Consider the following 26,502-nt stretch of genomic DNA (forward strand, 5'->3'; position numbering starts at 1 on the left):
ACAGTATGTTTAATTAACAAACATAAATTGATATTTTACGGTTACACCAATTATTATGCCCTTCGTCAATCTAACGAACTAAGATTACCCATACCAGCCTCTACTCTAGTCGAAGACTCTATATATTATAATGGTCTCAAGATATTCAATCATTCACCTGACCATATTGAAATTTTAGAGGATAGCTGTGTATTTTGAAAATTAGTAAAAGACTTATTATGTAGTAGACCCTATTATAGTTTAGAAGAGTTCTATGAGGACCGCTTTCTTTGATTTATTTCATCAACTGTATTTTTTACTAAACAAATTGTGGTATACTGCAGTTGAACATTTTAAACTTATATATATATATATATATATATATATATATATATATATATATATAAGTATATATATATATATATATATATATATAAGTATATATATATATATATATATATATATATATATATATATATATATATATATATAATATATATAAGTATATATATATATATATATATATATATATATATATATATATATATATATATATAAGTATATATATATATATATATATATATATATATATATATAAGTATATATATATATATATATATATATATATATATATATATAAGTATATATATATATATATATATATATATATATATATATATATATATAAGTATAAATGTTCTTTGACCCATAAAGCATATTATTATTATTATTATCAATTGGATCTGCCTGCATCAGAGGTTGCCAAGTAAGCGCTTTTCGCCATAGGCTTAGCCTCAATTGACCCATTTCCACTTCGAGGTTTACACCAGCCGTGCGCAATCGTAACATAGTCATTAACGCAACTTCCTTAACGTACAAGACCAGAGGGGTCAGACCAGTAATTCGATTGCCACGGTTGATGTTGTTCTCATGGCTCTTGTGATGTTCAAACAAGCCAATCGCTGTAATTGATTTTTGGATGGCCGTTGCTTGTAGAACTTTCGGTCCCCATTCATATTTTCATGACTTTCTGTGAAAAATTGTACCACTTTTTTTTGAAATCTGACTTAGAGTACAATCACCGTATGCCACTGTCAGCCTTTCACCAACAAACTAAACTTGCTATTCAGCTCAAACTGTGAACATATGTTCAAGAGAAGTATACCAGCCCACGTACAAAATACCACGTTTGGGCATCTGTGTGTGATTTTTGGGTTTGTATTTCATACGAGACGTTTCGTAGATGATAAACATTATCGAAGACGCATCAACGGATGCTGTTCTATAGTTGATCTCACATCACGTATTGTAGGGGCAACTGAAGCACTACGTATTTCATCTCATCTCATTTGATAATGGCTACCTCATTTGTAGATGAAACGGTTATCCTAAACATCTGCGGACTACGGCTAACAAACTCCTAAAATAACTTTCTTCCCACCTGTAAAAGTTTACACTCTTTTTTCAACAGTGTGCTGTTACAGAAAATATTTATAAATGCCCAAAGCCATTTTCAATGATTTTTCATCAGAAGTCTATCTGTAGAAATTTCACGGTTTTCAGAAAATCTGAAAACTGTACAACTAACTGGGACAGGTATATTGCAAGTTTCGTCAACGATTTGAGGAGACGATTTGAGGCAGTTTCGAAATATCATCCAAAGGAAATTAATAAATTTTCATTTAAAATATTCAGCAGTTAACATTTTCAGTAAATATTTCAATTTTTTCTCCATATTCGATTGATTTTCGAAAGTTATCTTCATTTTGTGAAAGTGAAATCCCACAAATGTTAAGAAAAAGTGTTTCCTTGAGTATTTATTCGTCAGATATATTGCGACCAAAGACACTGCCTCGTTTCTTTGTTGATGATATTCGTATTCACAAGTAAAATCATTTGTTACTTATTCCAGATAAACTCCTTTGTGATATTTCCACTTCACACTTTTACACAAATGAAACACGTGTTTCGCCATATAATGGCTTCATCGGGCGTGTTTATACACGCCGAAGTTTATACACATATATACACGCTTGAAAAATCTATTGTATGGCGAAACACGTGTTTCCTTCTTCTGAAACTATGTTGTTAAAATTTCACGGTGGAGTGTTTCTAGATTACGTCATTAGTTTTCATCAAGTATCAGCCGATTCTATCATATAATATTCGTTGTTAATGATAATATCAGAAATATGCTTCAATCAACTCTTTACGAAATTGAAATACACAACTTTTAGTATTCAAACTCGATCATTTGAAACTCAAACTTCCGTTATCTCTTTCTGATAGTGGAATAAACTCCATTACTTCACTTAACTTTTAACTTGATAATTGAAAATACAGTCTTTGAAAAAGTTCTAACAAAATGTGTATTTTCAAGTTTCAATAGGAGCATCGTAATTCAGTTATTTTTCCGATATGGAAGTGGAAGATCTTTCCGTTATAAAAAGACTCGATTCAGATATGAATTTCATCGGAATTCTTTTCAATGCAAATATTCGATCTCGACCACATTCATATGTGATCGTATTGATATTCAGTAGACATAGAAGAGTATTCAATCGCTTTGTGGAAAGAAAATTGAAAGCCCTGCATTTTGTGAATTGGTTTGGTTGGACGTTATATTAAAATCGTGAGCTGATATTAAGTCTATGGTGATTACAATTTGTGTTATAGGTATTAACAGATGGTGCGGCTGCATCTTTTTAAATGATTTGTGCCTTTATGAGAGTTATTGATTTCAACGTTAGTTTAAAGGTGATTGACAATGTTTCATGATGAATTTCATTATTTCGGACTTCTATTGTCTGATATTAAAAAAGAAGACTTAAAAAATGAATAGCTGAAAATAACACTCATATTAAGCGAAAAAAAAAACTAAAATGAAATAATAGTGAAACAAAATACAAGTGAAAATAGAACAGTTGAACAAAAAAAAACGACGTTTCGATTGTTAGTATCCACAATCGTCTTCGGATGATGACTGGACTGATTCCTCCAAGAGATGACCATTTATGTGTCATTCGAGTACTTTCACTTATCCCCGCTCTCCTTTTTTTCTTCGCTTCACTGGTTTAGTGGTAGATGACCGTTTGGCGGGTGTTGGCCATTTTTCGCTTGATGATGGGTTTACATATGTTGCGTATTTCTACGCTAGCTTGGCTGAATACGTTGTTGGACAACATATATGCGGCTTCTTTAAATTCACTCCTAAACCAATGTTCTTCTCTGTGTATGATCTCAGCTTGGGACCACTAGATGTTGTGTTGCTAGTTTCCCTTTGCTGTGTATGTTTCTTGTGCTCGGCAATGCGAACATTCAATGGCCTTTTAGTTTCACCAATATAGGAATTTTCGCACTCAGAGGCTATCCTGTAAATGCAATTTTTGGAATCGCAGTGGCCTGATTTTCGTGAGGCCGCTACGGATAGTGTTACCGGATGTGAACATCAGAAACTGCTTCAGATCCTGTTCAATTGTTCTATTTTTACTTGTATTTTATTTCACTATTATTTCTTTTTAGGTTTTGTTGCTTAATATAATTGTTATTTTCAGCTATTCATTTTTAAATTCTACTTTTTCAGTTCTTTCAGGGATTTCAAATCATTTTATATAATATCAGACAATGGAAGTCCGAACTAATGAAAATCTTATTGATTTCAGTTGAGAAAAATATTGAAATGAAATGTTATATCGTAGCCATGTAATGCTTCTCGCTCCTTCTTTTTTTCAACGTTCATGAAGTATTACAAAAAAGTACAAATATGTCACCAAAGGGTTGTGTACCATGCATCGAATTGTTTCACGTAAGTACCTCGCGAAGTTTAAAAAATTTAAATGTGTCAACTTATTACGACGTTAGTTGAATGGAATGGTTAGGAGTATTTTGTACGATCAATAATGAAATGGAGGTAAAGCACTAGACGTGTGATTGAAAAAGAAGTAACATATATATTTATTGAAAAAGATACTGAAATATTCATAGTTGTCCCCGTGCTAGAAATCGCACGTTAAGAGGTAAGACCTCCTGATCCTTAGCTCGCACAAGTTTCGACTTTTGAGGTTTGTTCATATGTAGGCAGCAGCTGGTTAACAAAGTTTCCATTTCAACGTCATGAGATGTATAAGTTATTCATGCAAGGCTAACTTAGAGTGATCCGAAAAAATGACTAGTTTTTGGTGTTGAGATAAAGGAAGTCATCGAAAATTTTGAAATTGTATTTTAGATGTATCCTCTTTATTTGGAGAAGTCTTAGAAATTCATACAGGATGTCGTTCAATTTGTGACACCCCCAACTTTGAAATATTAAATACGGAACTTCTTATTTTGTAGCAATGTTTCGATCAGTTATGCTCATAAAATATCCACGAGAGATTCGTGGATATTTTATGAGCATAACCAGAACTAACAATATATAAGTGAGTATTCGCTTCATCAGCGAATATATACTGGCGAATTGAAAACAAGAGAGCAAGTTTTCTCACAGTGAAACTGTATGCCATTTGCCAAGTACAATGCCACTGTTTTTTCATCTCAAACAAAACAGAACAAGAAATAGTTTTTGTCTGTACCTACTCCAAGTCAAGTTGGCATTAGAAGAAATTAAAGAGGAGACACGACTGCAAAAACAGCTGCGAGTAAACCTCAATTAGGTAATAATATCCAATCAATGTCCCGGATATCGGCATACATACAGGGTGGCCCATCAGTGTGAAGAAGTACAGTATCTCGCCTATAATGAAAAGAATGATGAAAGTTTGGAAATAAAAGTTATATGGTTTACTTTGTTACTCATTTTCAAAAATATTTTGGAATATACAGAGTGTTCCTTTGAAGCGGGGCAATACAAATCATCTTTTTTTTCGCACTCCCTGTAAATTTTCTTCACCAAAGAATTGAGCAGAATGTTTTGCATAAGGACGATTGTGTACAGTATCAATCAAAACGTCGTGAAGTAACTTGGCTTGGAGTCTCTTAACTTTTTTATTTATTTTTTCTTTCAATTGTTCTATTTTCACTTGTATTTTATTTCAATATTATTCCATTTCATGTTGTTATTTTCAGCTTTTCATTTAAATTTTTTTTCATTGGTTTTTTCAGGGATTTCAAATCATTTCATATAATATCAGACAATGGAAGTCCGAATTGATGAAATACATATTTTCATTGCTCAATTCGAATTATAAATATTGGACCCACTGTTTCCAGAGGTGAAAATTTTTCAATGGAGTTTTCAGCTACAGTTTCTGGGATATTCGTTCAACTCAACTTTGTGGAAGCTATTTAACGGGTTTTTTGACCGTAGTCTGCAGATTTTTGTGCCTAAACGATGAGGACAGGTACCCAGATTTTATAAATGTTGTTTCCATCAAATTCTATTGAAATTATTTCTTTATTTTTGAATTTCAGTTGCTTCTCTATATACTCTTGGATTTTAATTTTGAGTTTAATCGAGTATTACTGTATCTTCGAGTGAAATAATGTGAATGCCTTCTTTGTTAAGACCATGTTCTGCTACAGCTGATTTGTCAGTTTGTCCGAGTCGACAATTTCTCTTGTATTCAGAGAGACGGGTACTTATACTTCTTTTCGCCATTCCAATGAAGAACTACCCGAAGCTTCTAGGAATGCGGTACACCCCGGGTGTTGCTAAAGGTTCTATCGGATCATTAGCGACCGTCAGACAAGACGTATCGATACTGGGCAAGAGAAAATCCACATTGGATGGAGGAGCATAGCACACAATATCCACAAAAGTGAATGTTTGGGAAGGAATTTTGAACAACTAGATAATAGGGCCATATGTTTTTGAGGAAAGCGTAACTAGTGCTCAGTATCTACACCCTCTTTGGGGTTATCTGATGCCACAACTGGATCAGTTATTTCCAAATAGGAATGATTCGTGGTTCCAGCAGAATGGGTCGCCCCCCCCACACTACTACCTGAACACAGTTTTCCGAGGTAAGTGGATAGGAAGAAGCTGACTGATCTAATAGCCACCAAGATCTTCATATTTGACCCCGTTAGACTTTTTTATGGTGATACCCAGAGACTGAAGTTCACTAAAATTGACCAAATGATTTAGAAGAGTTAAGGAACGCATCAGAACGGAGATTGCACAAATAACCCCCGAAGTTCTCGAAAATTTCAGGTCATCAAGGTCATCAATTTGAACATTTATTATGATTTTATTGTATTTCATTGAATAAAAAGTTTTGGTTCATCCTGTATCAATACATTCCGGAATAATTATACTGTTGCCAAAGTCTGTTCCACCATCACTCTGGAGTACCCTTTCCGTTGAAGATCTTTTCTGATCATGCCTAGTTTTTTCTCAAAACCTTCCTACGTATAACTCATATTTTACCTTTTCATTCTAATTTTAATTGTTCCTTCATATATTCCGAATCACATTAAAATCATATTAGACAATGAAAGTCCGAACTAGTAAACGTCCCCATGAAACATTGTCAACCAATTTCGAACAAAAATTCCACATGACCATAATTACATGAAAAAATAGTGCTATCAAATATCTTACTTGTAACAGTTGTGGCGAAATTTATTGTATGATCCTAGAGCAGGCAAAGCTCCACATCCAATACTGTAGGCGAAAAAAATTTGTGAAAAGCCATCCATCCACGGTCCAGGTGTTAATAGAGCTTCCCACCGAGGAGTAACGTAATAAAGTAATCCCGTACCGGCTCCCTCCAGAGTAACGGCTCTCACTAACATGATAAACAGGAAAACGTACGGAAATAACGCTGTGAACCATATTACCTGAAATATTGGATGAACTTCAGTGTAATTGAATGAGTGGATGTTTCGAATGAAGTATATTTGATATATATGGATAACCCAACAGTCATATTTTCATCGAATTGCTTGACATGCTTTTTAGGGAACACCGTGCCTCGTTTCCAGAGATACTGCTTCAATAACTCTTCATTAAGGTGTCAGATGATGAAAAAGAAGATACATTTTATGATTTCTCTATCAACTTCACCAAAAATATTCTTTTGAGTATTATGTTTGTGTGTGAAATAATTATTTTGTAAGATACAACAATTCTTTGGGTCAAAACCTTCGAGAATTCCTACTATTACTTCAATACATAAAGTAAGAGAAACCTACGAAATAATTCATATGATTCTTCTCAGTTCCATTGATATCAAGTATTATAGAGCAGAAAAGCTCTCTACAAATGAATGATATGAGTAGGACCAAAGAAATAATGAACGAAATACTCCGATTGTTTGGTTTGATTTCCTTGTACTATAAATAATCGAAAAATACAATCTCTGCTACAGAAGGTATCATTTGAAAAATCATATAATATAGTGATCAGTACTCTCACGAAATCGCTTTCCACTCTCATCAAGATATGAGGAGAAATAATTTTTCTCGTGTTACAAAAATTCTATAAGTGAGGGGGTCCCCTAGACAAAAAATATCATGAGAAAGATCATCAAAAACGAGAACATAAAACTAGAATTATCTTCGTTTTCCGTCGAGATGGCGGAAAAAACAATTGTTCACATGAATTTCATAAGTTTGGACCTCCATTGTCCGACATAAAATAATTTGAAATCCCTGGAAGACCCAATGGATAAAATTTAAAAAAGAATAGCTGAAAATCGCTAAATATATAAAGCAAAATAACCTGAAATGAAATAACAGTGAAATAAAATACAGGTGAAAATAGAACAAAAAAATTTTAAATAAAAAGTTAAGGGAATCCAAGCCAAGTTACTTGACGGAGAAGACGATTGTGGATACCAACATTTGTTCTATTTCTAGTCGTATTTTATTTCACTTTTTTTTATATAAACTATAATAAAATAAAACAACGTTATATCATTTCAGGTTTTTTTGCTTAATATAATTGTTATTAACAGCTATTCTTTTTTAATTCTTCTTTTTTTATGAGGTCCTTCATGGATTTCAAATCATTTTATATTGATATTATGAAACATTGTCAATCACCTTCAAATTCTTCAACTGTATTGAGAAAAAATGATAAAATGGGGGAACTGAACCTCAACAAAGAATATTCTAAGAAAACCATGAAAAAAAGAAATAATGATTATATTCACCGGATTTCAGTCAATCTCCTTCGTAATGTAAAACGAATGAATATTTTTTCGCACCAAAGATGCGCACCAAAGATGGCCTAAAATGAAAAACAGAGGTTGCATCTTTTGGTGCAACCAATTGATCTTCAGCCTTTCCCGTTCATTTATTGTATCATTATGGGATAAAAGACCTATTATTATTATTATTATTATTAAATAGTTTTGAAATGGAAAGGCCATGTCATGAAATGGCATGAGAATAAGCACAAAATATTAAGTTTTTTGTCTTGTGACTACGTCATTAATTTACGAGTTTCATAACCGAGGAAATTAGTATTTCCTGTCATCTCGATGGAGTTTCAAAACGAACTAATATCTGACATTATTATATCCGGTTCGAAGACATTTATCTTCTTGGAGAAAACCGATGCCTGGGTTTTTGTGGCATTGAATTGAACCTGGGTACTTTCACCCCAATTCGAAATCACTTCTAGATCCACATTAAGATATGCAACCTCCTGCTGCCTATGAAGATATGCCTCCGTAGCCGATGTCCCGGAATCCGAATGGAATGACGAGACAAGTGTGCTGTCATCAGGAAAGCAATATATTGGATTCTTGTTTTTTTCCAATGAATCGTTGATATACAATAAAAAGAGGGTTGCGGACAATATGGATCCCTGGGGAACCCCAGCATTGATGGTGAAAGTATTCGGGAGATATCCCATCGACGGCCACTTGCAAGGAACGTTCTTTCAGGAACCCGCATGCCACACACAGTCAAATACCAAACATCAAGCGCAACAGTTCTTGATGGAGATGTTACTGATCAACAAATCAAGGTCACAGATGAAAGTTTTATAGATGCAGTCGAGTCACTCAGTCGAGTTCCAGGCACACTACTGTTTGGGTCGATCTTTCCTGCACTGACGAGGGGTAATACCCCGAAACCGGTTCGTAGATGATGCACTTGATTTTAGCTACTGGATAAACCAGAAGGATCTCTTGGTAAACCATATCCTTGTATGAAAGGAGTGAATGTTTCTGAATTTCACTACGCAATATTTTTTTTGATCAATGGAAAATACAGGTAAGATGATACTTGAAGATTGAGGGTGGCACGAGTCTTGTATAGAATTTCTGTAACAATATTCTTTTATGACAATGCATGAGCAACATCACACAATGGTACTTTGCAATGGGCAAATTGGCCATGATTCAAAAGACCATCTATCTATACAGCGTGATGGTAGGTTAGACATTTCTGGAAAACGCAAAGCATGATTTTTCTGAAAATTTCACCTATCACATTTCCTCACCTGTTCTATCGATCTAAAATATTTTCAGCATTGCGGCGTTGCCACTTCCATCAAAAAGTCCTAGCAACTTTATTTTTTAAATGGAATATCCCGTATATTAATACATTTTTGTAATCGCTCTGGTATTTTAATATTTTTTTGTTGATAATATCCTATACCTATCTCTATCTGTTTTCGAGATGAAATGAATTGGGCTAAATATGGTCCAAAACACAGCCTTAATTGAAATTAAGTACATCAGTACTCTCAATTCATGAAAAGTTGATATTTTGATGATAGTTTGAACAAACTCGAAATATATAAACAACACCAAGAAATCGACTCCACTATCGACTCCAAATTACTATTATTTCCATTGTGCATAAAAGTAGACGAAAGTTCATTTTTTCAAATGAAACCCCCTGTATATTACTCGGTAAATTGAAAGATGATGAAAAATGCTTCAAGATGATGTATCATGTCCCTATACCTAAATCGTCAAGTTTTCTCAATAAAGTCGCTTCTTCTAGAAACATTATTTTTTTTAGAATTTGGATTTAGGTAGCAGTGGAATTATCAAGCTTATAGCAGTTCGGTTACTTTTATAATTTATAAAGAGTTATCGACGGTGTTTCGAATCATCTTCCAAAATGAATACAAATATCGATTATTCAAACGAAGTTCTTATGAAATTATTTATTATATACATGAACAAAGCGATCAAATCATTGTCAGACCGTGTAAAAAATTCAACCAAATGTATCCTGAATTAACACCAATGAATGAGAGGAAGTTTGTAAGGTTACAAAATAATTTCCTTAACTATGGCTCAAAGTTTCCAGGGAACAACTGTACCAAAAATCAGTCATTTCTAGGTAAAAAGTAAAATTTTGTGGGCTAAAACATGTGAAAGTACAGACAATAACAGAATAGGATGATTCAAAATTACAAAATTGTAAACAAATTATCACATTTTCACAATAAATGCTGAAAATGTTGTCCATTATATTCTAAACACTTTTGAATGTTTTTTTTTGTACACAACTTGTAGTTACTTTTTCAATTTCTTTGGGATCCAGATCTTCAATACTCCGCACTATTCGCCGTCGCAATTCTTCTTTGGTAGGCACTGGAGTACTGTATACCCTTTTTTTTAATCACCCCATGAAAAAAGTCAAGTGGCGTGAGATCGGGTGATCTCGGTGGCCAATCCCACGGCCCTAAACGCCTAAACCAACGATCGTCGAAGAGTTCGTCAAGTTTCCTGGAAACTTCCTGGGTGGAATGAGCTGGAATCGGTTACAGTCGTCCTTAATATTTGGAGATATATCTCTGCATTCAGAGTGTCTTCACAAATAAAAAACTATTTTATTGTTCTTCAGAATACAGAAAATATTCAGGTCAAATTTTTCTTGAAAACCCATTTCTTTTGTAACATGAGGATTATGATCAGCCCAAAAATGTTTATTCCTTCTATTGAAAATACCATCCCTCGTAAATTTTGATTCGTCGCTCCAAATTATTTTTGACAAAAATTCCCGACCTTCCTGTGTATGAATCAAAAGGGATTCACAAAAATGCATTCTACGTTCGAAGTCTTCTGTTTTAAGAACTTGAACTTTGGTAAATTTATACTGATGCATTCCGTGATTTTTCAAAATTCGTTGTACTGAAGCATGTGATACACCTAAATCTTTTTCAGCACTGCGAATGGAAGCTTCTGGATATGCATAAAAATATGCCAAAACGGTAACAGTATTGTCCTCATTTGAAGTAACAGGTTTTGGTAATGTTGAAGGCGCTTTTAACATGGAGCCATAGTTGAGGAAATTATTTTGTAATCTTACCAACTTCCTCTCTTTCATTGGTGTTAATTCAGGATTCATTTGGTTGAATTTTCTACAAGTTCTGGCAATGATTTGATCACACTGTCCGTGTATAATAAATAATTTCATAAGAACTTCGTTTGAATAATCGATATTTGCATTCATTTTGGAAGATGATTCGAAACACCATCGATAACTCTTTGTGAATCACTTATAAAAGTAACCGAACTGCTATAAGCTTGATAAGTCCACTGCTACCTAAATCCAAATTCTAAAAAAAATAATGTATCTAGAAGAAGCGACTTTATTGAGAAAACTTGACGATTTAGGTATAGAGACATGATATATCATCTTGAAGCATTTTTTATCATCTTTCAATTTGCCGAGTAATATACAGGGGGTTTCATTTGGAAAAATGAACTTTTGACTACTTTTATGCACAATGGAAATAATAGTAATTTTAACACGCCCTGTATGATATGGGGTCGATATCTTGGTGTTATTTGAATATTTCGAGTTTGTCCAAACTATCATCGAAATATCAACTTTTCATGAATTGAGAGTACTGATGTACTTAATTTCAATTAAGGCTATGTTTTGGACCATATTCAGCACAATTTATTTTTTATCTCGAAAACAGATAGAGACAGGTATAGGACATTCTCAACAAAAAAGTATTAAAATACCAGAAAGATTCCAAAAATGTATTAATATATGGGGTGTTCTATTTAAAAAAATAAAGTTGCTAGGACTTTTTGATGGAAGTGGCAACGCCGCAATGCTGAAAATATTTCAGATCGATAGAACAGGTAAGGAAATGTGAGAGGTGAAATTTTCATGCTTTGCGTTTTCCAGAAACGTCTAACCTACCATCGACCGTGAGTCACGCTGTATATGAAATCACCATGCAGATAGTCAAATTGGAATAGAGAATATGCTCTCCAAATTCCAGTCATAATATTTTCATAAGTAGTTCTTGAACAATAAATAAGGTTTATATGAGTTTATTACTCAAAAGTACATTCAATTTAGTTTACAAAATTAATCCTCATTTTTTCAAACTGTGTTCGTATGAAAATAACTAAAAACTAATTATCAAAGACTCGAAAAACTTCCGTAGAGAAAAATTGAATTACGGGAACACTCGGTCGCACTCCAGTTTTTTTCCGTAATCGAACAGACTTGTTCAAACGACATGCATATTTATAAGGTACTCGTAATTCAGCTGATTCTGTTTTGTTTTCGTTCGCTGTTCTGCCTCCAAAATATATATGTGTGAGCGAGAAGTGAAACCTTTTATTTCTTTTATCTATAAAGCGTGCGTTGATGTTTCATTTCTCCTCACAAAATGACTAGCGTTGCATTATTTCCATAAGGGTGTGACTGCGAAGTCACCGTAGGGAAAAATAACACTGCCTTCATGGACCTTTGAGGTGGAAACGTATAACAATAATTGCACAGTATCTCACTATTTACTGCTAATGGAAAGCTGAAATATCAATTTATCTCTTGTGAATACCATGATGGGTGTCGATCGAGTTACTTCCAATATTCTCGAACAAAGATTATATATTTGAAACATAAATAAGATTCTGCTGCTGGAAGTGCTGAACAACGTAAAATAATTGCAGAACATCCTTTACATTGTTTGGATTTCAGTTCATATTAGTAAGAATGCTTATTTTCTGTTGAAAGGCTTCATTCACAAAATATATTCTACATATAGAAATGATAAGTTTACTTGATTAGGGTAGTAGAGGACTGTCCTCCAGAAGGAGGCTTATCTCCACCGTTTCCGAACCTCGTAGTTTTCTAGACCATGGTGGACATGAGATACTGGGCTATAGATAAATATGGTTACATAGAACGGTGGAGAATGCCATAGGTTTTGAATGGGCTGAGAGAGTAGGACTCAACATGAGCTCATTCAAATGGATCACAATAGCATCCACCAAGAGGACTAAGATATATGACCTAGAACCTCTGTGTTCCAAATGTGACGAGGATGGTATTCAACTGTAGGAGAAGGTTGAATATGTTGAAATAATACTGAAACCAAGATTGACCCACCAACATTTAGAAAGGGAAAACAGATTCTGAAACCAAAGACTTCTTCGATTTGGTAGATTAAGCAAGAGTGAGAAAGCAAGAGTGGGTCATCCCCAAAGTATGCTTGGCGGAAAAACGTCGTTTACAGGTGGGTCAAAAACTGAATATGGAACACTTCATCAATACTCATTTCGTCTTCCAGCAAACAGTGTGTGAATTTTTGCAATATGCGAGGAATATTTTTTCAGGATCTTGGAGCATTATTAACTCGAGAGTTTTCTGATTGATTCAGCCGTTACTTGATGAAGATCCATAGTTATTTCAAAAACTACACCTCACGATTTGATCTTCACAAACTTTATTTGAAAAAATATAATCACATGTTTCGCTAGCACAGTAGCTTTCTCAAGTGTATGAATACTTCAAATTGTTCCCACATTATTATTTATATACTACAGGTAACCATAATTGAGACTACCTCCAAAAATTTCCACCTTATGAATTATGATTACCTAAAGCATTTTACCTCACATCTACATCAATAGTAATTCTTTCTAGGATTTTAAAAAAACAAGTTCAATAATGGTGATCTATTCAAATTTGGTTGGTCATTCATTAGAGTGTTTGAATTTTCAAGTTTATTAATTTCCATTGCTTCCAAATGATTGAGTTTCAAACCTTTATTTTCTATTTGCAAAACTTTGAACTCTTCGTTAGATATGATTTTCTTCTAGAAGATAATTTGAATATGTTGAGTTTGTTTTCTTATTTACATAGCTCGTATGATGTTCCTGTATTCGATTCCTAAATGTTCTGCCGGTTTGACCAATATATACCCTGAAGCACGTTCCACACTTCAATTTATGTACTCCTGTTTTCTTGAATTTGTATGTCTTGCCTTTATTATTTTTGACGAACTTTCCCAACGTATTACTTGTTCTATATGCAATTTTTATATCTCTTGGGAAAGTTAGTTGAAAATAATAAAGACAAGACATCCAAATTCGAGAATTCAGGAGTATATAAATTGAAGTGTCTAAAAACGAGCTATGTAAATAAGAAAACAAATTCAACATATTCAAATCATCTTCTAGAAAAAAATCATTTCTTTAACGAGAGTTCGAAATTTTGCACAAAAAAAACAAAGGTTTGAAACTGAATCATTTGGAATAGAAATTAATAAACTTAAAAATTCAAACATTCTAATGAATGGCCAACTAGATTTGAATAGATCACCATTATTGAACTTATTTTCTTAAAATCCAAGAAAAAATTATTATTGATGTAGATGTGAGGTAATATGCTTCAGGTAATCATAATTCAGCAGGTACCTTTGGTAAAAGTTTAGGTAATTTTTGGAGGTAGTCTCAATTATGGTTACCTGTAGTATATGAATATTAACACGTAGAGTGCCATGGTGGGTCAACGATGTCCACCAGCTGAGGGGAAAAAATAAATCTACACTGGCCGCGGTGGGTCGATATTATTCACCATGCACTTTGTAACTTCTGGCCTCGGTGGGCTTGCGTCGTCCACCAGAGCCATGCTAAATATGCAGGGAACGAACTAAGATGCTTTTAGCAAGATTTCGTCGTATTTGGTTTTTATGCTGGTGGTCAACATTGTCCATCAGAGTCAAAATATCAGTACCAAATAATTTAGAAATTTGAGGTAACTGTAACTAGTTTTTGAGCGTCAATCAAATAGCTCTTACAACAAATATCATAAAAACAAAAAGCTAACTGAAAATGTCCATTTATTTTAATTTCGAACTGTGTATTTCGAAAAAACATTCTGAGCAAACATGTTTGTTGCACGCTTCACAACGATATTTTGTCTTCTTTGTTTTATTCTTTGCTGAATTTCTTCCCATTTCCGTGACGTTTTTTTGATAACAGTGAGAACACAGTTGCCTTTTATCGGCTTCAAATAACTTGTGATCAGAATCTGGCAAATTATCGGGCAATATGGCATGTTTTAGGAGACCTGCAAATTTGTGATACATATCATTATAAATGTAGATAAATCACTAAGAGGGAAATATCTCCTAACCTTTTATAACCTCCTCTCGGAATTTAGTTATAGACATTTTATTGTTTGTGACCCGCTGATGAAGCCAATGACAATTGACAATTGCTGCACCACCTACTAACTCTGTGGCAAGTTTCCGGTACCATTTGACCCCACGCCTAAGCGATGAGTTATAGGCCTTCATTTGGTCTGAAAATTTCAATAGTTACAAAACGAAATATAATTTATAAATATGACTTACCCGAAATATCAATGTAGCTTTTATGTTTATTGTACTCAATGACAAACTTAGGCTTCATAATGTCTCCTCGTCGTTTATGTACAGTCACCATTTCCTGTACATACTTTGTAGCCAACATCAGGACATCTCGTTTATCTTTCCACTTTTCAACAAAAATTCCGTTGCTACTTTTCTTTGAAATAGCTTCACCCTTTTTAAGTTTTTTATTGATAACATCTTTGGGATTGTTCTTTCTATTGCTGCGTAGTGTACCTAATATGTAAGTTTTATTTATATCAACAATTCTTGAGCTAGTTCCACAGATGTATAGTAGTTATCAACACAAACTGTACGTCCTTTACCAAGTAATTCCTTGGTCAAATCAGTAACGACTTTTGTTGGAACAGTTTGATTTTCGACTTCATTTCTTTCCTGTCCACAGTAGACTTTCAAATCATATAAATATCCGCCCTCTAGACATAATTTGAATAATTTTATGCCGAATTTGTACCTTTTATTGCTAATGTATTGTTTAAATTCCATTCGCCCCTTGAAGGGAACCAGGGTTTCATCGATGCACAGAAACTCTCCTGGCATTATCGGCATTTGAAATATTTTTCTAAGTTTCGATAAAAGTGGACTTATTTTATGCAGCCTGTCGTCGTTCTCTAAAACAGCTTCGTTGTTAGCAAAATGCCAGGTTTTTAGAAGTAATTGGAAATGGTTTCTTGGCATTACCTGTGAAAGTCCATTTGTATAAATGAAGTTTTTTGACCAGTATGAAGATATTGAAGGCAAGGGTATGAGTCCCAACCACAAAATACATCATACAAATTTTTCCATCTCATCCTGTGTGGTGTCTTTCCAATTTTGTATGCGAGATTTCGGACGTCCCCTGCTTTTCTCTTACGAATAACTCAAATATATCATCAGAAATTACATATTTATAAAAGTCATTTGGGGTTTTTTGATAATCATCATATAAAAAATGATGAATTCCTGGATTGTTTTCAGAGAATATGAAGTGTTTCATATTATTTCCGGTAACGGGTCCCCAATCCACCCTGCCTAACACTTCTTCAACTGGCAAATTTTCTTCAGAATCAGATTCGAGAAAAACCGTGTTCTGCATAATTAATTCCTCAATAGTTCTCCCAATTTCATTCTCATATACTTTAGGATCAAAGTTATTAGGTTCATTACCAGGAGTAATTTGAAGTTTTACTTCTAATGGTCTTCGCACTGCTTCAAATGTTTGGGGCTGGAAACTAGTGGATACCATGTCCTTGCTTTGAACTGCTCGCCGACATTTTTTTGGTACTACGAACTCATCGGAGTCCGAATCTGAGTCACTTGGTTCATACTCGGAAACATATGGTGAAAAATCCGACTCATCAGATAGCGCATCATTCCACAATTTTCTAAGTTTTTCGTGATCTTTTTCGTAAGACATTTTTTTTAATCCACCAAACTTACTTATACCAAACAATTACAACTTGTATATGCATATAATACGACTTATTGCAACGACTACGCCGCCTAAACTAAGCAAAAATTGACGTGAATACACCAGCTGATGTCGCCCACTCATGCCCACCGTGGCCATATTGAAAGTTCGAGTGGTTAAGGCCGCGGTGGGTCAATGGTGTCCACCAATTTTTTTATCGCATTTTTACAAAAATAAATGAATTTCTTTACGTATATGCATTTTAACATTTATACCTGAAAAAAAAAATTGTGGCTAGTAGGGACTGCTAAACGGTCTTCTCGTGGTGGCACTCTATTGATGTAAAAACAATTTGAAGTATTCATGCACTTGAGTAAGCTGCTGTACTAGCGAAACATGTTGTGATTATATTTTTTCAAATTAGGTTTGTGGAGATCAAATCTTGAGGTGTAGTTTTTGAAATAACTCGAGAGTGTTATAGAGGCCGGTCTGAAAATGTTGTTTAGAACTGGCAAACCGAAGGAGAGAAATAAAATATCTCGATAATGGGTATCACTTTACGCAGAAATAACAGGAAAAATGTGATGAGTGTACTAAAAACGAGTCATCAACTTCACAGACAGAGTATGTGTGATTCTTTAATGACGGTTGTTTTAAAAAACAACGATGGTATTATATGGGTTCATACCGAGTCGATTGTTGGGGAGGAATTCGTTACACAAAATGGGTTCATTCCACACCAAATACCATCTACTTGATGAAATGAAATGAGAATAATCACAACCAAATATCCTTTGGAATGATGTGTTTCATTTTCTACTCATGATTCTACTAGATATTTTACCAATTCAGGTTTCTTCCAATCAGGAGTAATTGAATTTCGAACTATTTCTTTTTCAGTTTTTTCACATAAGCTATACCAGAATAGTCCACTCTATGTGCTTGAAAATGATGTAGGATTCAACTATTTCATTTCTCCCGAAAATGTATCTGATTTTTGAGAAACATCGTTATTCAAAGGAAGAAGAGTGTTTTCTGACTGTGTGCTTTAAAAACAGGCAACAAAATGAACTAAAAAAATTCTCAAATTATGAATTCTACAGCAGATGTGAGATCATTCTCCATATCTTTCAGTATATTTGGTTTCTTTTGATGAACCTCTACTTTAACATATCCATATAGATGAAAATCTAAAGGCGTTGCGTTTGAGGTTGTACTAAATAATGAACCCTACTATTCTATTAGTCGAGCCCTGTCATTTGATACCCATATTGAGATAGTTGTGAAACAATATGTAATCCGCCATTTTGTAGCTACGGCTATCTTGGATTTACTATGATGAAGGATTCATCAAATTGTATTATCATCAAAACTAAATGTGTGTTCCAAATATCAGATCAATGTGTCAACAAGAAGGGGGTCCAATTTCAATGACTAAATTTAACCCAAACAAACAAAATAACAGGGCAATATGTTTTATGTTTTGTTTCCTTTGTTTAATGTTTTGTGTTATGTTTTATGTTCTGTTTTGGCTTTGTTTTTTGTTTTGTGTTTTGTTTTGTGTTTCATGTTTTGTGTTTTACGTTTTATGTTTTACGTTTTATGTTTTTTGTTTTACGTTTTATGTTTCACGTTTTATGTTTTGTTTTCTGTTTTGTGTTTTTCGTTTTGTGTTTTGTGTTTTTTGTTTCGTGTTTTGTTTTTCTTTTTTATATTTTATGTTTTATGTTTATGTTTTATAATTTTCCTGTTTTATTGTTTTATGCTTCTGTTTCATGTTTTGTTTTATGTTTTACGTTTTATGTTTAATTTGATATTTTGTGTTCTTTGTTTCATGTTTTTTGTTTTATTTTCTGTCTTGTGTTTTGTGTTTATGTTTTGTTTTATGTTTTATTTGATGTTTTGTGTTTTCTGTTTTATTTTCTATCTTGTGTTTTGTGTTTATGTTTTGTTTTATGTTTTACGTTTTATGTTTCATTTGATGTTTTTGTTTTTCGATTTGTATTTTATATTTCGTTTTGTGTTCTGTTTTGTTTAGTGTTTTATGTTTTTTGTTGTTTGTTTTGTGTTTAATGTTTCATGTTCTGTGTTTTTTGTTTTTTGTCTTGTGTTTTGTTTTATGTTTTGTTTTGGGTTTTTGTGTTTTTTGGTGTTTTGTTTTGTTTTTATGTCGAAATAACAGTTCCATTGATGGAGGAAATGATTTTTTTCAATTTTTGACTACACTTCTCACCCAAATAATGTCATTCTATATTTCACATTTTGGATTCCAGATGATAAGTAGCATAATACAGCATCATGTATGAAGAAGTGAATATACCACTAGGTCAGTTTGTAACAGTGAAAAAATCTAGAACTTACCTTTCCACTTTGATGAAGTCCTTTCTTCAAGATGCAGTATACTGTAATCCATCCCAAACAGAGTGGTATGAACAGATTCCATTGAATGCCTCCCATTTCAGTCAAGCCTGTTGATAGGCCCAAAACCCTGCGACTTCAGGAACAACTTATTAACTAAGAAATGAAGACATACAACGTTACTTACTCAAAAAATTCCTCCACAGGAGACGATTTATTTTTCGAATTTGTAGAATTCAATGATGTAGAGTTTCTATCTCTCACAAAGCAGTTCTCAGTATTCCACCAATTATCTGAAAAATATTAAAATGGTAATGAAACACTATACAATAACGTTTTTTCATTGAATGTTTGCTCTTGAACAGTAGAATGATATAGAAACATGACGTATTCTCGGAGTTAGTCAAACATTTGTTGTAATATAAATTGAAAAACCCATATGAAAAAGCGTGGTTATGCATAGTATGGAGGTATGTAAACGATGTGAGATGAAAAGTGCTAGTTTTTTTTGATGTTATAATTCTTTCCAACACAAATTCCACACCCAAAAAAATCCGTCTAATTAAATGGTGGCATCGAGAAGAGTGTTATAGTTCTGATGTGTGGAAATAGTATCTGTGTTCATTCATTCTATTCCTGAGGTTCCAGTTCAATATCTCAATCCAACTGACTTTTTTGAATAAAACTTTTATATGTATATTTTTCGATTGATTCTCCTTGGAACAGTCTGATTACTCTGCCTCTTCGAGTCGATAGTTGACACAGAAGTACTACTTTTCTCGAAATCGTGGTAGGATGCCAGTGATGTGAAAGTTTGCTACCACTCGGTCGGACGAGCTAATGTACTTCCATTGTCTCGTCTGGGCTTCTTGAGTTGCGATAGTAGGCCATCGTGAAAGCATATGGATGGAATCCCACTGGGCCAAGTACGCCTTGGCAACTACACCATCTCTGGTCGAATTCCTATGTTGAAATAGCTCCGAACCAGTTTCAGATCATTGTCATGTTGTGTCATGTATGGCTTGGCAATTTTTTTTCTTCGTGATTTCAGATTCTAAACTACGTTTTTCATTTCCAGTATCCCATTTTGAAACAATCAATCGCAGTACGCCTACATTTCACTTTCTATGACTCATTCAGATGCATTGTCATTCAATGGGATCAGCGATTGGTTTTTAATCTTTGGATTCATATTATTTTCTTCTACCCTGCTCTGATGTGAGTGCATCCTGACTTTCCCTGAGGCCTTTGTCATTTTCAACAATATATCTGCAAATATTCTTGTTTTCAACAATTTTAGCAAAATATTTTCCTAAAAAATCCCGTTCATTCATTCAATTTATAGTTTGATAAACATGAGTTTTCTGTATTTCATAAGTTCGGACTTCCATTGTCTAGTATAATATAAATTGATTTGAAAACACTGAAAAAAATTAAAAAAAGATCAACCGAAAATAACAATTGTATTAAACAAAAAACTGAAATTACAAAGAAATAACATACAGGCAACAACCAAAAAAAAAACTCAAATAATAATAAAAGCTGAAAATTAAAAAAATGTTATAAACAAAAAATGAAAAATCATAATTAAAAGATTCCAAACCAAGTTACGTCACAACGTTTCGATTGTTAGTATACATAATCGTCTTCGGGTGATAATTGGACTTATTCCTCCGAGATCTGACTATTTATAGGTCATTCGAGTGCTTTCACTCGAATGCACCAAACAGTGCATCACAAATATACAGTGCATTTCTTCAAAGCCCCCCCCATTTTATTTTTTGAACAGGTCAACTCGAAAAATTGAAATTTGGGATGATGAAATCAATGCATGAATACTTTATTTTGAAGTGAAATTGACAGATGAAACTTTCAAGATGGCGACTGGACGCCATCTGGGAAAAAAATAAATGGGAAGGGGGTATTGTGACATATGATTTTGAAGCTCCTGACGAATACTTCACAACCCTAAAATATGAAGTCAATATCTTCACCTACTACAAAATGACGCAACAATTAATAATTTCCTGAAGACAAACGCATTAATATCGATATTTCTAGGAATATTTCTTTTTATCTGTCATATGGCAAATCCAACAACCCGATAAGGTTTGTTAAGTTATTTTTTGTTCATAAAAACGACAAAAAGTGTCAGTACGACAATGAACATCGTTGTTCAATTAGAATATCCCCATTTAGTTTTCGATTCTACTAGTAGAAAGGTATTACGTCAACAATCTCTAAAATGGTTAATTCACATCCATTGGAAGAAAATATTGAAGCGACTTTTATTTACGGGGCGACGCGTAACTTTCACGAGACCGAAAGGATTTTCAATGAACGTTTTCCGAATCGTCCTATCTGTAGAAAATATTTGAGGGAACTTGTATACAAATTCACAACTACCGGTACTGTACATAACGAAAAGCCTCCAGGTCATCCGTCCATTCCGGAAAAACAGTGCAAATAACTGGTGAGTAGTAAATCTTGAACAGACTTCTTATTCCGTCGCGAATGTTTGTGAGGTCTCCTTCTACTATGTGGAGACTTTTGAAGAGGAATAGGTATCATCCATACAAAATTAAAATGGTACACCAATTAACTGAAAATGACCCTGATCGAAGAACAGAATTCGGCTAAATCATAACGGAAACCATGGCCAGGCATCCTACCTATCTCCAAAATATTTGTTTTAGCGACGAATGTACATTTTTTTTAAACGGCAATGTTCACAGACAAAATTGCCGTCATTAGAGTGACACCAACCCTCACGTTTTCCAGAAAACACATACTCAATATCCAGAAAAAATTGGGAATCCATATTATAGGATCTCTGTTTATTGATCAAAATCTAACAGGGGAACTGTATTTGAATATGCTGGAAACTACTGTTGGCCCTCTCATCACTGAAATCGTCGAAGCGAATCCTAATGAAATCGATATGGATATTCTTTTCCAATAAGATGAAGCACCACCACATTACTCCAGACGAGTAAGAAACTATTTGGATAATACTTTTCCCGGTCATTGGATTGGCCGTCGAAGTCCTATAAAATGGCCAGCCCGCTAGCCAGATTTGACACCCATGGACTTTTTCATGGGGCTATTTGAAGCAAAAGGTGTACGAAACTGAACCTGCTTCAATATTGGATACCCGGCAGAGAATAATTAATATTTGTAGAGATATTGACGTTACTGTGTTCGAAAATGTTTGGCGTGAAATATCGAAGAGGCTGTTCATATGTCAAGAAGTTCAAGGCAACCATTTCGAGCATCTTTTGAACGGACCACAGGCTTATTACCTCATATTCTGTAGTTGAATGTCAATGTATTCAGGGAATTCTTCAAAGATCCGCCATTTTGTAGTAGTCGAAGATATTGACATTATATTCTAGGGTTGTGAAGCAATTGTCAGGATCTTCAAAAAGATATATCACAAGACCCCCTTTTTACCTATTTTTTCCAGATGGCGCCCAGTCGCCATCTTGAAAGTTTCATCTGTCAATGTCACTTCAAAATAAAGTATTTATGCAATAATTTCATTACTCCAGATTTCAATCCTTTGAGTTGACTCGTTCAAAAAATAAAAGGGGGGGACATTGAAGAAATGCACGCAATAATTTTCCTTCTGAACTAATCAAGTACCTGTGATGCTGCTATATGAAAATTGTGAATGAAATTAAAATTACAATAATACAAGTGATCAAAGTATATAAATAATTTTTGAACGAATATTTCTTAAAGATATTTTGCAATGAAGTAGTTGACATTCGACAAAATGAACATTAGTTGGTATTAGTATCAAAGACCAACATTGAAATAATCAACTGATCGTTCACAAAAATAATTGGTTTAGTTGAATATGTTATTTGAACGCTTTCAAATGTTAACATGATCGTCACCCATTTTATATTGAGTTTGATCAACTTACCACAGTCAGACCAAGGTAACGGATCCGAAAAACTGCTGAATATATAGAATAACGTCCAAGCTATTATCACACAGTAATAAACATCCAATAAAAATACTATCGTCATAGTTGCATAACCTACACCTTTCAAGAGTGGACATAGTTGCCCCACAAACGTCATTCCTCCTGATCCCAAATACTGGCCTATGGCAACTTCTTGGAAAAATATAGGAATACCACAAACAAACATTGCGATATGGTAAGTTATTAGGAAGGTACCTGTAATCAAAATGTCAGAAGTTATTAACTAGCAGCAACTCCCCTGTGCTCACATCAAACAATTGATTTTCATAGGCAAATTTTTGATACTTTGGGCTACATTACTGCAATTTCTGTATATATTTGATGTTTTTCAAATACAATACCACTCAACCAACCTTTTTTTTAATACCATCAGTTTGAATAAAAACTTTTTTGAAGTATTAGTAAGAGTTGAAAACAGAAACAGAATTATTCAATCTTTCTTTGAAATCCTCAGATTTTAATCATGGAACATAAATTCAGACTATTCGATTAGACTGATTTCAACCTATCATTAAATGAGTCATCTTCTGGAATGACACCTTGGCACCGCAACCAAATCTAGATTAGATTCGTTTTTGGTGAAAAACTTTCTACAAGAATTGATAATTAACACATCATTATAATAGAATACAATGCAATTCTAACGAAGAAAACAAGAAAGAAAAGACTATGAGCCTTCAACGACTAAAATGATGAAATAAGATGTACTTATTCAAACAACACAATAATGTGAGATTATCATTTGAAATGGCGACAAATATTTTGCTATATAATAAATAGCCAGTTACACACGGTGTAACACAAGGGTCAGTTCTTGGACCACTTCTGTTTATCATCTGCATCAATGATCTGTTCTTCTCTTAATTTTCAAATAATATAGTTATGTTTGCTAATGATGCAACACTCATAAACGCGGATAAAAATAGGGAAAATTTGAAGATTATTATTGAACAGGCAGAAAAATAAAATAGAGAGCAAATTCAATATCTCGTTATTTCAACAAATCATAACGTTGCTGCAGGTAATGAGGTCACATTGCTTCGAGTTGTTTTGGATGAACAATTTTTGTTCCGAAAGGGGGAACACTGACTTGCTACAAATGTATTGTATGGATATGTAACGTGGCCAAGAAAGTTCTATTCTATTCTATTCTATTCTATTCTATTCTATTCTATTCTATTCTATTCTATTCTATTCTATTCTATTCTATTCTATTCTATTCTATTCCATTCCATTCCATTCCATTCCATTCCATTCCATTCCATTCCATTCCATTCCATTCCATTCCATTCCATTCCATTCCATTCCATTCCATTCCATTCCATTCCATTCCATTCCATTCCATTCCATTCCATTCCATTCCATTCCATTCCATTCCATTCCATTCCATTCCATTCCATTCCATTCCATTCCATTCCATTCCATTCCATTCCATTCCATTCCATTCCATTCCATTCCATTCCATTCCATTCCATTCCATTCCATTCCATTCCATTCCATTCCATTCCATTCCATTCCATTCCATTCCATTCCATTCTATTCTATTCTATTCTATTGGAATGGAATGGAATTCCATTCCATTAAGCTTAAATTAGGTAAAAATTTCGGAATTCGAGATATCCAGCTGTAAGTCTGTAAATACTTGTATATTGACACCCTAAAAGTTATCTGAGAACCTACAATTGGTAGGGTGTACGCAACTATTGAATTTCAAGGTCACAAAATCGGTTTTTTGCGCCTTTTTGTAAATATCTCATGTCCTATGGGTTTTTTGCTATTTGTATTCATCATCAATATTGTAGAATACAAAATTCTCTAATTTTTTTTTTTAATTTTTTCATACAGTGAACCGTTTTCGAGATAGAGGGCAGAGAGCGCGCGGTCACTGGATCACTTCAGATCAACCAGTGCCTCCGGTCCGAAATCATGGAAGAACTTGAGACAAATGTCGTTGAAGAAGATAATGAAGACCAGTTTGAAATTTACCGCAGTCGAAAGACGACGATGAAGAGGAAGAAGATGATTAAAGTTATAAATTGTAGTTTTTTTACCCTTCATTCCATTTTTTTACTTTTAATAAAAATAAATGTATGGAATGATACTTTTTAATAAAAAGATTAATTCATGATTTATTTGTTTTTTTTTCATCATGTAAGAAGTTATTAATTAGGTTGAAATTCAAATATAATTTCTATATATTCATTAACAATTCTGCAATTACATAGGCAGGAAAGTGTTGGTAAATAAATCAATACTGGATAAAAAGTGAATAGGTTAGAAAACAAATTAGGAAAGGATGACCTGAAGTAATCCTGTGATCGCGCGCTTTCCGCCCTCTATCTCGAAAACGGTTCACCGTATGAAAAATTTTTTAATCAAAATTTGTAGAGAATTTTGTATTCTACAATATTGATAAAGAATACAAATAGCAAAAAACCCATAGGAAATGAGATATTAAAAAAAAAACGCAAAAAACCGATTTTTGTAAACTTTGACCTTGAAATCTAATAGTTGCGTACACTATTGCGTACCTATTATAAGTGAGGTTTTGAGACAACTTTAAGGGTGTCCAATATACAAGTATTTATAGATTTACAGCTGGGTAGCTCGAATTCCGAGGTGAACTTACTATAATGACTGGACTAGGAAGAATTTCCTCACATCCCATATTTGTTCAGTATTTTGTTCTAACATTTCATTGAAATTGCAGATCTTCTGCGGACTTTATGATATGCAGCGCACTGAACCCTATATATTATAATGGGATATTTTTTTTCACATGAACGGCAATTTTATTCCGTATTCAATATGAATCAATTCACATACATTGAATTATTGAAACGGTTTATACCTCTTTTGTTTCTTCAGATAAACTCATTGGTAATAATAGTATCAAATCTATCGAATTGATCTTACCTCCTCCATTCTTGTAACACAGATATGGAAATCTCCACACATTTCCCAGTCCCACGGACAAACTAATGCACGACATCAGAAAATCTAATTTATTTCCCCATCCTCCTCTCTCATCCTCATCCGTACCGCCAGGGGGTCTATTAGTTTCGTCTTTTGTTTTTTCCTCGGCAGTCTTGGATGAAATGAAAGCCGCCTTCTCGGCCATTGCAGGGGTAGAAATGTGCGAAGTGGTCTCATCCCAGAGGTATAGTTTGTTGGACATTTTGACTGTAACGAAAGAAAATTTGTACGGTCGACTCGGGACGAATG

The 26,502-nt window shown here is 33.8% G+C and overlaps 1 protein-coding gene across 1 annotated transcript in view; it reads right to left on the bottom strand.

Annotated features, from left to right (window-relative positions):
- The window catches only part of LOC111514790 (sodium- and chloride-dependent GABA transporter 2), a 74,101-nt gene that overhangs the window by 13,857 nt on the left and 33,742 nt on the right, over positions 1 to 26,502 (bottom strand). The window contains exons 2-6 of the mRNA XM_074180137.1: positions 26,194 to 26,460; positions 23,215 to 23,472; positions 19,471 to 19,576; positions 19,287 to 19,419; positions 6,521 to 6,759 (exon numbers count right to left, since the gene is read on the bottom strand). Of these exons, the coding sequence (XP_074036238.1) occupies positions 6,521 to 6,759; positions 19,287 to 19,419; positions 19,471 to 19,576; positions 23,215 to 23,472; positions 26,194 to 26,455 (998 nt within the window). The 5' untranslated portion in view covers positions 26,456 to 26,460. The remainder of the gene's footprint in view (positions 1 to 6,520; positions 6,760 to 19,286; positions 19,420 to 19,470; positions 19,577 to 23,214; positions 23,473 to 26,193; positions 26,461 to 26,502) is intronic.

This window comes from Leptinotarsa decemlineata, unplaced genomic scaffold, assembly GCF_025532065.1.
Source record: "Leptinotarsa decemlineata unplaced genomic scaffold, Ldec_3_MD MMD2_tig00026294_RagTag_RagTag, whole genome shotgun sequence".
Classification (NCBI taxonomy): Eukaryota; Metazoa; Arthropoda; class Insecta; order Coleoptera; family Chrysomelidae; genus Leptinotarsa; species Leptinotarsa decemlineata.